The sequence below is a fragment of the Anabrus simplex genome, chromosome 7 (assembly GCF_040414725.1).
Source record: "Anabrus simplex isolate iqAnaSimp1 chromosome 7, ASM4041472v1, whole genome shotgun sequence".
Classification (NCBI taxonomy): domain Eukaryota; kingdom Metazoa; phylum Arthropoda; class Insecta; order Orthoptera; family Tettigoniidae; genus Anabrus; species Anabrus simplex.
The window spans coordinates 119,256,975-119,270,989 of NC_090271.1; the positions used below are offsets into that span (position 1 = coordinate 119,256,975).

A 14,015-nucleotide genomic window follows, 5' to 3' on the forward strand; every position below is an offset into this window, starting at 1 on the left:
AATTACTGTAAAAATATTTCATTTTGCCTTTCAGTGGATAAATCTAAAAAACACAATTGTGTTCAGTTTAACACTGCACCATAGTAACATTACAAATTCAGATGCAAAATATGTTCATTTAATTTTTAAAAAACTTTAGTTTGTTAGTTAAATTCAATTTTAGGTGGACTGATGCAATAAAATAGTAAAAAGGAGCCTTGAATACTAACTAATCACAAATAAAGACATCATCTACGGTATTCATTTCCTGCTCACGGCTGCTTTTGCAGCTAATCAGTCAAAAGTTCTTTCTAAGACATACAGATAAATGGTATTCTGGACATAGATATAAAATAAGAGTTTAATAATGCAAGTATAACATTTCTCTGAGGAAATCACATGGAAGTAAAAAAAAAATTGTTGTGTGTGATGATTGAATAAAAAGGAATCAGTATTTTTTGAATGAAAGAAGTCTGTCATTGATTTCATCATTTCAATTATGCTTTTAAAACTATTGTGTCATACACTGTCAACACTGGACAAAAAATAATTTATTAGCTTGAAAATCCCAACAACAAAAAATAGAATGAAATCTTTATTTAATATAACTTCAAAACTGAGAAATTCACCATCAGCAATCAAACCTCCTTAAAAAAAATGTTAAAAGCTATATACTGGCAACGTATGTTTGGCACAAGTATATGAAGAATTATTATTAACATTGAGATAAACCATAATATATTGCAATTAAATTTATTATTATTATTATTATTATTATTATTATTATTATTATTATTATTATTATTATTATTATTATTATTATTATTATTATTATTATTATTATTATTTAATACAGCTAATTAAAATAAGATATGATAAATATTTTGGATTATGCTGTGTAAAATATGACAAACTGAGGAGTAAGTTACTTCTCAAACATGTCAAGAATATGGATGTGATTCATTGAAAAATTGGCTTTTTATAAATTCATTCACACCAGATCTCAAGACAAGAACTATTATGGTTAAATTTCAGATTCCAAACTGTTAAACAAACAAACAAACAAACAAACAAACAAACAAACAAACAAACAAACAAACAAACAAACAAACAAACAAACAAACAAACAAACAAACGACCAATTAATGAAATATCCAAAAATAATGGTTTTTTTAACTGTTGTACTTCAGATAGCAGTTTCTCTTTAAAGACATTGTTCTTAAGAATTTTCCAAATTTTCTTCTTGCTAGTTGCTTTACGTTGCACCAACACAGATAGGTCTTACGGCGACGATGGGACAGGGAAGGGCTAGGAGTGGGAAGGAAGCGGCTGTGGCCTTAATTAAGGTACAGCCCCAGCATTTGCCTGGTGTGAAAATGGGAAACCACGGAAAACCATTTTCAGGGCTGCCGACAGTGGGGTTCGAACCTACTATCTCCCGAATACTGGACACTGGCCGCACTTAAGCGACTGCAGCTATCGAGCTCGGTTTTCCAAATTTTAGATGATGTGTTATTCACATACCTGGTGCTTTATAATCCTGGAGAGAGATGACAAATTTAGATCTCTTTTTCAGGCCTTCAAGGAAGTACACAACCAGGTCACGTATGTCCTCAGCGTTGGGGCTCTGAAAGGTGAACTCTTCTCCTCGCACAGTAGATAAGGTGAATGTCTGTGAGAACACCTTGTTGGTTCTAAAGAGGAAATGGATAATTTCTATATTATCAATAATTGAATATTTAAAGTATTTAAAAATAATACGGATGTAAGCAATGGTAAAAATAAGTGAACCTTTCACTTGCGTGTGATAGAAATGGCACACATTTTAGAATGCATTACGCTGAATCTGACTGAGAATACAGCAAAGAGTTAAATAATATGATAGCATTATTCTGAGACCCACACATCTTGTGAGGAAGTCCTGCGTTAATTTATAAGTAAACTTGCAAGTTGACATTAATAGAAGATTGAATTTCTGTCTGGGAACAGAGTTCTGATCTCCCGAGCCTAAATAAATTTAACCCTGTACCCTTGATAACCACATACCATCCTGGTCTACACAAACTCCAACATAGATCTTCCTGTCCCCATTCACACCAGGAACCATCAAACCATGTTTGATGAATGTTTCACAGTTAAAGTTCTCAAACATTTTTCTCTAAGTTACAAATTATGGTACCAAAATATGAATGTATGTCCTGTGATCACACAGAGAGGAATAGGAATCACATGGTAAGTCTGTTGTTGTGTAAAATGAAAGCAACCTATTAAAGATAGTATTCATAAAACTAAATAACCATTCTTCCTGCAGGAGAAATGCAAGAGAATGTCACAGCAAGCTGTTGAAAACTATGCAGATTGTGCCTTTCCTTAGTGAACTATCCTGAGATGGGGAGGGGGCGGACATGACATTTGAGCAAAAATGTAAAGTTTTCTGCACTGGTCCGAGATGAGCTACAAGTTTTCAAACCGATGTATTATGTGTAGTATTTTTCCATTGAATAAAAACGCCCTGATCTTCTCGGTAAGATCACCATTCTCCAGGACGATACAGCAGAGGGTTTTTGAGAGTTACTTAAGAGCTGGAAATGGGAAGTTCTGGAATATCTGCAGTATTTGTTGGACCTGTCTGCATGTGATTTTTACCCAATACCCAGAGTGAAAGGAGAGAGAGAGAGAGAGTGTGTGTTTTTTTATCAATTGATAGATTCTGAAACATCACCTTCCAGCTGAACTGTGACAGATAATAATTTAGTCCATTATAGTCACCATTTAAAAAGTCAAAATAAAAACTATCAGCAGGCAAGGAATTGTATAGCTCATTTATAGGTAAAGAAATCTCTAATGCTGGGTGGTGTCTATCGAGGGGGGACAATACTTTCATTACTAGATTTTACTTCAATGGAACTGGAGTTACTGAAAACCAAATCAAGAAAGTGATTCAGAAAATTTGGGATAGCATTAAACTGATTTAAACAGAGATAAGAAAAAGTGTCTATAACTAAAGTGGACTGCATAGTGTGGTTACCTACTGACATAAGGCCAGAAGATGTTTCTTCATTTACTATCCAATTAAGATGTGGTAGAATGTAGTCACCAACAATGAGCAACAAATGGTTGTCGAGATTTGGCATAATTTTTTCAACAGCACTGCAATGTTCGAAATATTTTTGGACAGGAGACTTTGGTGGAATGTATACAGCACCAATGATTCATTTTGTGGTATTAAAAGTCAGGGACACAAACAACTGTTCAACTGTATTAATGCATGGTATCAGAGTAGGTTTAAACCTCTTGCTAATACAGATCATTACCACCCCCATGGGATGCCTTCATACTCGTTAAAGAAGACCTATCACGTCTGAAAATTGAATAAGTTTCGAGTCCGAGTTCCACATCACTAATTTCATCATTTAAATTTGTTTCGGTTAATATCATGAAGTCATAGTCAGCTAAACATGAAGAAATTTTAAGTTTTAGTTTGCTTCGAAGTCCATTTACATTTTGATAGTATCCTCTAAAGTGTTCAACTAACCTTTTTATTGATGTCTTTGGTGCTTTATTAGTATTGTGTATCTGACCTCTGTGAAATGATTCCCTATCTACATTTTGTGTTATATTCCTGATATAAGTTATACTTTCTAAATCATTTTCTGTATCACTTAAGTTTTTGCCATTAGGATTAGCATCCCCCCTCATTTCCTTAATTAGTTTCCCCGAGAGCATTCTACTAGATATTCTATTGAGAAGTTTACCAAACTTAGAGGTTCCTTTTCTATTAAGGTGTAGCCCATCTTTTCTAAAATCACCACCTCTAAGCCAACTATTAGCATCGACAAAAAGGACATCTCCATTACGGCATAACCAGTCAAGAGTGGAGTTTACAGCATCCATATAGCGATAATCAACATCATGCCAATATAAAACGCCACTGAGACAAAGCTTTGCTGCTGGAAACCTCCTTTTTAACGCAGTAAAAACCCTATCAGTTTCGGGCATTATGTCACTAGGTGTTGAGAAATTATGAAGGTCATTTGTGCTAATATGAACTATCAGAGCTTCAGGATTTTCTCTAATACTGTCACTGTTTACATGTTCTGTAAGTTGACCCACTCGTATGCCTGGATAGCAGTATGCAATTCCCTCTTCAACTTCAGGTCCAACATTCTTATCATCGAGTCGCCCACTATTACTGTACGGACTTGTTTATATACCAGTCACCGACAGGATTTTTTCGTATTTTCGACACTTGAAAACTGAAAATTGTTATCACATTTTAATTTTACAAAAGGTGCAAGACAATTAATCATTCTTTTATGAGGAAGTGTTTAGAATTGTCATTCAAATGACCATGTATTAGCTATGAGGATGAATTACCAAACATGTATATTAAGAAATTAAGAATGTTCTTTTATTTACTTACCTTTTATCATTCATTTTACTACAGATGCATCAAGGTGAAGCATAAAAATGAATAAAATGAGAAGGTATTAGTAGAGAACCACATAAAAGTACAAGACCATTTCTGGAACATTTAGCCACTTATATTGTATATACAGACAATTTTCCTTGTACAGTATATTAGTCAGTTTTTCTTTCATGCAGGTAAATTCTTAATTTCATTATTCTTGGCTAAGACACTGCAGCAATAAAAATCACAGACAGAGAGAATGCAGTGGAGAGCTTCTAAATATCTACTAGTTTAATTCATGAAGAATTCAAGACTGGACTGAAACAGTGAACAGGGTCAGCCGAATTGACAGTTCAACCTCTCATATCTAATTCTTCGGAGGTAACTGCCTTGCATATGTCATCTTTGTCTGTTTCGCATCAGTATTGATGCCCTCATCAATGTTCATCCATTCCTGAACCGTTTGAGTGAGTGGCTAAATAAAGCACTAATTAAAAAGTAAATGACTGTCTTATTGCAAAAAAAATGAAAGAATGGATTCATTAGTACAGCACCCTGCAGTTCAATAACCCTCCACAGACAGTGATAATTCATAGCCATAGGTGACGAAAAAATATCGAAAAATTAAAAGCATGCATGAAAAATTTCAGAAAATGTACCCAAATTAACCACATACCTTGTTTAAGAGCAAAAACCCAACTTTGAAGTGGTATGAAGACAAAATAAATATAGTGGTATTACACTGGAAAATTGGCACAGGGGACACTCCCTAATATGACCTGACAATGGTTAACTTTAAGAACTCCATCTGGATCTGAGAAACTCAGTATTTTTGTGTGTGACCAATTATGAAAATTATACTATTACTGCTCTTGAATGTGTTTGCATAAATCCAATTAATGAGGTTTTCACTAGACATAAATTGGCTACAGTTATCAGCCAGTTAATGTTATCAAATTATCTGTGTCCCAGAGTGATCGTAATAAGCGGCGTCCACTGTATATGTTTCTGCTCATGAATTAATATTGAAAAGCTGTTACTCTTATTATCAGCTCAAAGGCTGGTTGGATTCCTAACGGATCCACCATCAGCTGTTATAGATAGCCTAAGAATCAATAAAGAGGCAGACAAGGGAAATGAGTATTATGGTAGTTTTCTCTTGCCTTACCCAATATAGAAATATGTTTCCAGATTTGAGGTAACATATTTTTACTGCCTGAAGGGCACTGTTAATCACAATAATATACTTACTTCTGACTGGCAACTGTAGTAATCTCAGGGAAGGATAACTCCAGAAGAACTTGCTCCTGATCGTCTACGACATATACTCCAGTCCAATTTACAGCAATTATTACATCGTTCTTCGGTAGATTGGGACCTATGGCAACAAAAATAACTAAATAAATGGCTATTCTGAAAGTAAAGTACCTATTGAGTGTCTGTGGATCTATTATTTTTCTCCGGAAGTCAAGGAAAGTTCTACAGCCATTTGAGATGATGTTACCAGGATCATCAAAACTTACATGAGGGAAATACCAAATGGAAATAACTTTAACAAAGAAAAGTAATGATTACACTACCACCAACAAGTTACCTCAGTGAAATATTTTCAACTGCCTATATTAAAACCTTCTTCAGCAACCAACTCTCAAGACAACACTCAATCTCGCATGTCTGTTACCAACATTTCATTTAGAAAGATAGTGACATGGTCGTATAATGTAATTTATTTGCAGTTGTTTATTGAGAATTTAAATGCTTTGAGAGAGAAAGAAGTCTTCTCCTTCTTGGCCTTTTTCCCAATTAATTAGTGATGGTACTTGAAATGGATTTGTCCCAACTTTATGGCTGTCGGTTAGCCCTTCCTGATAACAAACAACCCTATGTGGAAGGATGTATTCACTATTGTGTATTTCTGTGGTGGTTGGTAGTGTGATATGTTTTATCTAAAGAATAGAATTTTATTAAGACAATCACAAACACCCAGTCCCCAAGCCAGATGAATTAATCATAGGCAGTTAAAATGTTTGACCTGGCCAGGAATTGAACCCGGGCCCCACTGGAATAATAATAATAATAATAATAATAATAATAATAATAATAATAATAATAATAATAATAATAATAATAATAATAATAATAATAATAATAAATTTCTTTGTATGTTAAATCCTTGGAAGAACCACTTTTTTTTGTATCTGGATTATAGTAATACTTAATAATAAAGATATCACAAGGAATCAATCTGGAAATGTTCAAATGTCAAGAATGCACTGTGCTCAAAGCATGTATCAGTTATAATAATAAAAACCTTATAAAAACATATGGTGAACATCACAGTGAACAAATAATGGAACAGCTAATTGGAAAATTATACTGTAGAAGTAATATAGGATACTCGAACAAGCACGACAGGGTTGTTGTTAAACAGAATCAAAACTAATCATAGTAAATCACCGACTTATTGTACAAAAAGGAAATCTATTACCATTCATGTTATCATGTGGTGCTCAGTAACACAGTCTGTATGTCTTTTTATAACCAAATGCCCATCGGGGACATTTTATGATTACCTAACAGCAACATTATGCAGCATTAATGTTGTTCATTCACTCTAAGGACTATGGACATCTCTGTTCATCATTATCATCCAACTGTAAATAGTAGGACATTTTTTGTCAAACTTATTTTCAGAACATATTCTTTCCTTCCTGGTATAAATATCCTGTCTCAGAGTCACACCATTACTGGATTTAAAATCGCACTGGACCAGCTTGCTCTTTAGTGTTTCATTGCCTCACGATCATTGAATTTCAAATGTAAATAACTTTTTGTAAACAATATTGAAATTCAAAATATAAATCTGAGATAAGAATCTTTAATACAATGTATTGCCACAAATCTGGAAAGAGTGTAGGTTTTCATCTTGTGCGTAATAATATGAATGTGTAATTATTGAAAGCCAGATTCAAAAGGCTGCTAGTTTTATTTTGAAGACATGGCATGGTAATCCATCACTACACAAAGTGAAATCCAAGTGTTTGTGGACTGTATACACCAGGTATGTTGCAGGTATATAGTTAAAGTAAGTGTCTGAAGTAGTTACTGTCCCTCCATAATTAGAATTCTTTTTGCCTGTGAACAACTGTGTTCTTCTTCTGTTAGTTGTGTTTATGGTGAAAAGAAAGAAACATGAATTTTCAAGAGCAGTGTGCAAACATTAATTTTCTCTGAGTTAGGGAAAAGCACCATCGAAGAGCTTTGCAATGCTGATAGCAGTGAACAGTAAAATGGCAAAATCAAAAGTGTTATTGTACAAAAAGGAAATCTATTATCATTCATGTTATCATGTGGTGCTCAGTGACAAAGTCTGTAACTCGTTTTATAACCAAATGCCCATCGGGAACATTTTATGATTACCTTACAGCAACATTATGCAGCATTAATGGCATGAATAATGGCATATGGGAGTTGAAATTATGTATATTACTTGGATTTGGTAAGGATTCTTTTGTTATAATATTAATTTGTACTATAGTGGTATTAGCTGCTATGACTAAGAGAGCTCAAATTCCCTTTTCTTCTTGATTGCCAGCAGCTATAGCTGCTCCAACCCCTGCATCAGCTTTAGTACACTCATCAACATTGGTTACATCAGGGGTTTACCTATTGATTCGGTTTAATAGAGCATTTGTGGATACCCGATTATCTAAGTTTTTACTACTTATAGCCGGCCTTACTATATTTATGGCGGGTTTAGGAGCTAACTTTGAATTTGACTTAAAGAAGATCATTGCCTTATTGACTTTAAGACAATTAGGTTTGATAATAAGAATTTTAGCTATAGGGTTTCCTAAATTAGCATTTTTTCATCTTTTAACACACGCATTATTTAAGGCCCTTTTATTTATATGTGCTGGTTCATTAATTCATTCAAGGATTCTCAAGATATACATTGATAAAACTGAATTAACCAAAAGCAAACTGGTTTTATTTTAAAAAATTAACATATTATGATGACATAAATAAACTGAAGAAGAACAATAAAAATATGAATATCTTTCATACTGAATGTACAAAATGTCAATTCCTAAAGTAGAGTCCTTTAATTGGCCACCTTCTCTAATACTGTCTAATACCTGTCCAAGTTTCAAATTTTGAAGTAATAGAAAAAATCTGACAAACAGTTTCAGTTCATATGTTGGAAATAATTCTTAAATAGATTCTTATAAAATAAATGATATCTCACCAGAATTTCTGTATGCTTCATAAAACCTGGAGAAGAGAAGTGGCCATTTAAATTTGGCATAGCTAACCACATCCTCTTTCACTCGCAAAGCAGGCACCTTTTCTTTCAAATAATAACTCTGTCAAACAAACAACATGCAGTGAAGCAAAATAAGTAGCATAAAAAATAAACAAGAAATTTAACATACAGCAGCAAACTTAAAAAATAATTAAAAATTAAATGCACACATTCATGTATGGATGTCTTATACACAGTCTCAAATTCAAAATAAAATATTAGCAAGTTCTTACTTCATCAGTTCTAGTAAAAGATTTAAGTATAAGGTAACCAGATTAATGAGACATCAAAGCAGGACACTAAGAACCATTTGACTGAGTGGCTAAATAAAGCACTATTTAAAAAGTAAATGACTGTCTTATAGCAAAAAAAATGAAAGAATGGACTCATTAGTACTGCACCCTGCAGAACTCCATCTGGATCTGAGAAACTCAGTATTTTTATGTGTGACCAATTATGAAAATTATAATTATGCTATTACTTCTCTTGAATGTATTTGCATAAATCCAATTAATGAGGTTTTCACTAGACATAAGTTACGGACTTAGCGGCAATAACCTGATGAATCTGTCTATCAACACCATAAAGCACTTTAACTTTTAAGAAAAAAATGCCAGTTTAAAGTCATGACAGCTGAGAAGAGCCAAGGTTATTTTATACATGACACCTTTATTTGGCTTAATGTCCCTCTTCTTAAAAGCAAGACTTATTTTGTGCCAATTCTGACATATGGATCAGAGACGTGGGTGTTGAAGGAGAGGAATAAAAGTAGAATACAACCAGTGGAAATGAAATTTCAAAGGTGTCGAGTAGGTTTAACAAGAATGGACAGAATAAGAAATAAGAGAGCTCAGGAGATGGTAAATGAGGCTTATGTTCCAAGCAGATCTAGCCTGTGGTTGGAAACTGCTCCAGATGATGATGATGATGATGATGATGATGATGAAGATGATGACACCATCTTTATTAGTAGCTAAACATTCGCCGCGTTTTTTGCTCATCTCCAACCATTAATCCTGTACCGTCTCAGCCTGACTAAGACAACTTAACCTCGAAACCTGCCGAACCAGATCCAACACTAGCAGCTAGTTGTCATATATGTTTCTTCTGCAAAAATGTGAAACATAAATATCTAGCAAACTTTATCTGATAAACATGGACATTATGTAGGTCTAGTTTTCATCAAAACTTCAAATTTAAGCATTCAGATAGATGCTTTTCTAGCTTCTGTAGGTCACAGTCGACACTGAACAGGTTTTTGACTTGCTTGATATGGGAAGCTCCTCACGCTTCCTTAATTAAAAACAGCCAAAAAACTTAGCTTATCTATCCTTCTTGCATCAGGATCACAGTCAATGGGTTCTACTTCTGTTACCTTAAGGATTGTAGGCTGCTGCAACATTAATATGGGTCTTCTGGACCATTTTTATAAGGATGTAAAACTTCCTCCTCTGCCAAACCTCTGCTATGATATAATTTGGTCATGATCTGCTACAGTTAAACTTCAGCTGAGACATGAACCCACTAACCATGTGTAGTCTTGCAGTTGCTCATGTCTAGCCTCCCTCATTGTTCACCAAACTCAAGGAGGATTGTAATCCCATTGCTATTAAATCACACTGACTCTTTAATTGTAATGCTGTTTATAGAGGCAGAGGTGGACCGACCGACCGACCGTTTCAAAAGAGAATCACAAAATGTGAATGGTTATTAACTGTTCTTGAACTATAATTCCAATATAAAGGGTCTGTTATTGGACATCAATATTTATATAATCTGATAGCCTCGCAGGCATCAATTTTTGTAAAAGAAGCCTAGTCTCTCACAGAGTATTGGCACTGCCTGTGGCTCCAAGTAGCCTGCACATTGGCCTCCACTATATGGAGTAGCCATGTGTCTTGGTAGGTGTGCTAGTTACAAAATGATGAGCCTAAAGTGGCACACAGGGGCGAAACACTGGCAACTTCCAGGAAGAGTGGAAGGAGAGAGTTCCGCCTGTTAAAGCTCCAAATGGAGTCAGCATGGAGCTTCCATCTCAAGATGAACTGACACCTCCCTTCCTCTCTATCGAGGACAGAAGCGATTGAGTTCAACTATTTCCTACACCATGGAGAAGTTTTAAAAGTGAATCAACCTCTGAAGTACCTTCAAGGCTATATACTAAACTAAAGATGGAGGAAAGAATGTTATATTAATAATAATTATTATTATTATTATTATTATTATTCTATGGCTTCATCACCTATTTTTACTTATTTCTTTGTGTTTATTACTTAACAATTGTCTCCCTTGTTGTATTCTTTGGTCTTACTGTGAATAGTGCATTTCTTAATAAAACTTTTCCAAAGTTCTCAACTCTCTCTCTCATGACAATATTTATGACACACAGTAGAAGCCCGTAGCAAGTATGGCGTATAGCGAGAACTCCGTTGTAACGATAGATGTTTTCTGTCCCTTGAAAGTTCATATATTAAACTGTGTATTATCCTTCGGTTACAGCGAGACTCCTATCACTGAAACATCCATTATTACAAGCAATTAAGCATAGGTTATTTTTTCCATTATATATATTTATGCTCTCTAGCAATTATATTGAATGAGAACAATCATCTTCAGTATAGTTTTCGCGCTACGTGCATAGTGAGCTCTCTCATCGACATTCAAACTCGAAGGGGATGTCTGAGTCGATTAGTAATACTCGTCGACTGGTGTTCTGCAAACACAATTTGAAAATGAACGAGAATATGTTTCCGTAATAAATGTGTAAATAACATGCCCGATAGTAGTTATTAACTCTTTAGAAATAGAGGCCAAAATAAACTATCGCTTAATTTAATGTTATGTACTGTACTGAAATTAAGTAAGAATGTGATACACCTCAAAGTACGGCGCAGAGTGGATGACTCATTTGAGAGGTTAGTTTATTCAGTAAAATCTCACTTGGACATTTCTGCAGGGGACAAGGAAAGATAATGTGTTAAGAGAGAAAACGTACTATCAAATATATGATTCAGAACTATCCAACAAGGATATGTAAACACTTTGTGTTTGTTTTTTTCAGAGATGCCTGTATTACGTCGTACATGTACAAGTACAGTGAAGATATAGGCCATCTACCATTTCTAAAGATGAGAGTATTAAAAGGCATGAAAAAGACAAGAGAACAAATACAAAAATCTTTACCGCTGGGGCTTATTAAATACCGGTAACAACAGTGTATTAAAAGGTGTGTAAAACACCAGACAACAAATATAAAAACATTTGGACTGGTGTCTATAAAAGTATCAGCGCATTATTTGCATTATTATTATTATATTTCTAAAACAAATGTCAGCTGAAGCCTTATATTTTGGACCATTTGGTTATTAAACATTGTTTTCTGATCACACCCTTCCATCATGAATTATTTGAAGGTTTAACTCAGCCATGTGCGAGAGGATTACTTTGACTGTCATCTTGAATGCAACAACACTTTGATCAATTGGATTAACTCGATTCCAAACGCGCCACCGTTGAAAGATCCGGATGCCTGTCCAGTTCCTGGATTTTAATTTTGTCTTCATTAGTAAGAAATATAACGACTTTTTCAGTATCCATATCTGGTCTACACAATAATATGAACACGCTAGTCAACTTCACTTTACGTTCCTAATCCATATGTAGGCTATCATGCGACAAATATTTGGTACCCTTCACTGTATAACTGAACACAATATATTTCTAACTCCTGAATGGAATGAAACATACAAGCACAAACAGGGTTATTGAGCAATATCAATGAAAGCTGGAGAACAAAACTGAACTTTCACGAGGCTAACGGCTTGCTTCCCAAAGGTATAATTTATCCTGTAAAGTTCAGGATTTCAAGGCCAATTCTCATTTTCACACAAATTTCTCCAACCGGCCTCCATTGGTGAAGACTCTAATCTGTGTTGGAAATCACGTTCCTTTGACAAGGGATGACAAAGAACATATTCAGGGCTAGGAAAAATGTGATTGCACAAAGCAGTAATAGTGTAAATTTGTGACACGATAAGTGAGGTATTATTATATAGATTTAATACGACGTGAATCAGTACTTCTAATTTATGGCGTGCTAAGCGAGAAATCGTCTTTATGAGGAAATCCTTAACAAGATTTCACTGTATTTTATCGCGTGTGGTTAAATATGGAAATGGAAATTTATAGTGAAAAGGTTATCATTACTTTACTGGCACCTGAAATATGTTTTAATTATACATATAAGGTTAAGTTAGGTTAGATTATGCATTTTGAATAAGTAAACTGAAACGTTTATCACTGAACCCACTGAAGTGTTACTAGTCCAATTTTTCAGAAAGAAATTGGACATACGGGTTCACGTTTCTCAGAATTAGAAGATAACTAACGAATAAGCCGCAGTATGGAAATCTGCAAAAACGCAAGTTTTGAACAAACAGATTGCCATTCCATATCGATTTTAATGTGTGTGGGTTTTCCTCCCAACGTTTTCAAAAAATCTGATATAACGACAATCCGCTATAGCGAGTGTATTTTTTGCCATTATAAAATCTCACTATAACAGACTTCTACTGTATTATAAAAATGTTGTACAGTAGAGGACACAGTCTACATTCCCCAAGAACGTATTTAGTACAGCTTCATTTAACATAATCACTGTTGTGCTTTTCTGTTGCATTTTATGAATATCCTTTCAATCTATTCATAAATCTTTTCACATATTAGAACATTACATTTTAGTTCTGGTATTGTCTTCATCATTTCAATTAGCTGAGACTTGTTTACAGTCCAAAAGTTATTTATCAAAGAAAATACTCATTCTCCAGGGCATTCATCCCAGAAAGACAAATGGCAATTCCTTAGAAGTTTCAGGTTAGTCTGAGGAATGTATCTGTTTCAAAATGACTGAACACTTCCACTGATTGCCAGTGGCGGCTCGTGGATATCAGCAGTGGGGGGCGCGCCTTACTTTCATAATTCCATAATATGTCTCAAATTCTTCAAACCATGTTATCAAAATACACACTTCGAACACTATACGGTGCAATGCATATGCAATTATTTTGATTATGATTATTTATTATTATTATTATTATTATTATTATTATTATTTATTATTATTATGCGTGAATGGTCCCTTTCGGAACACACAAAGCTTTATTTATGATTTCATTCACAGAGGATCCAGGATGCTTCCATCTGTTCACTAATGATCCTCTTCCTTTCTTCCGTCCACTTGGTACCTGCTCTTTTTGGTACTTCATTCTCTGGAGTAACTTCCCACTTGTCAATTTTCTTTCTATATATATTTCGATTCAA

General features: G+C 34.4%; 1 protein-coding gene across 2 annotated transcripts in view; it reads right to left on the reverse strand.

Moving 5' to 3' along the window:
* Positions 1-14,015, reverse strand: part of ck (myosin-VIIa ck) — a 399,120-nt gene that overhangs the window by 62,379 nt on the left and 322,726 nt on the right. For both annotated transcript variants that reach the window (XM_067151286.2, XM_067151287.2), the window contains exons 27-29: positions 8,640-8,757; positions 5,642-5,768; positions 1,504-1,673 (exon numbers count right to left, since the gene is read on the reverse strand). In XM_067151286.2, coding sequence (XP_067007387.2) covers positions 1,504-1,673; positions 5,642-5,768; positions 8,640-8,757 — 415 coding nt within the window. The remainder of the gene's footprint in view (positions 1-1,503; positions 1,674-5,641; positions 5,769-8,639; positions 8,758-14,015) is intronic.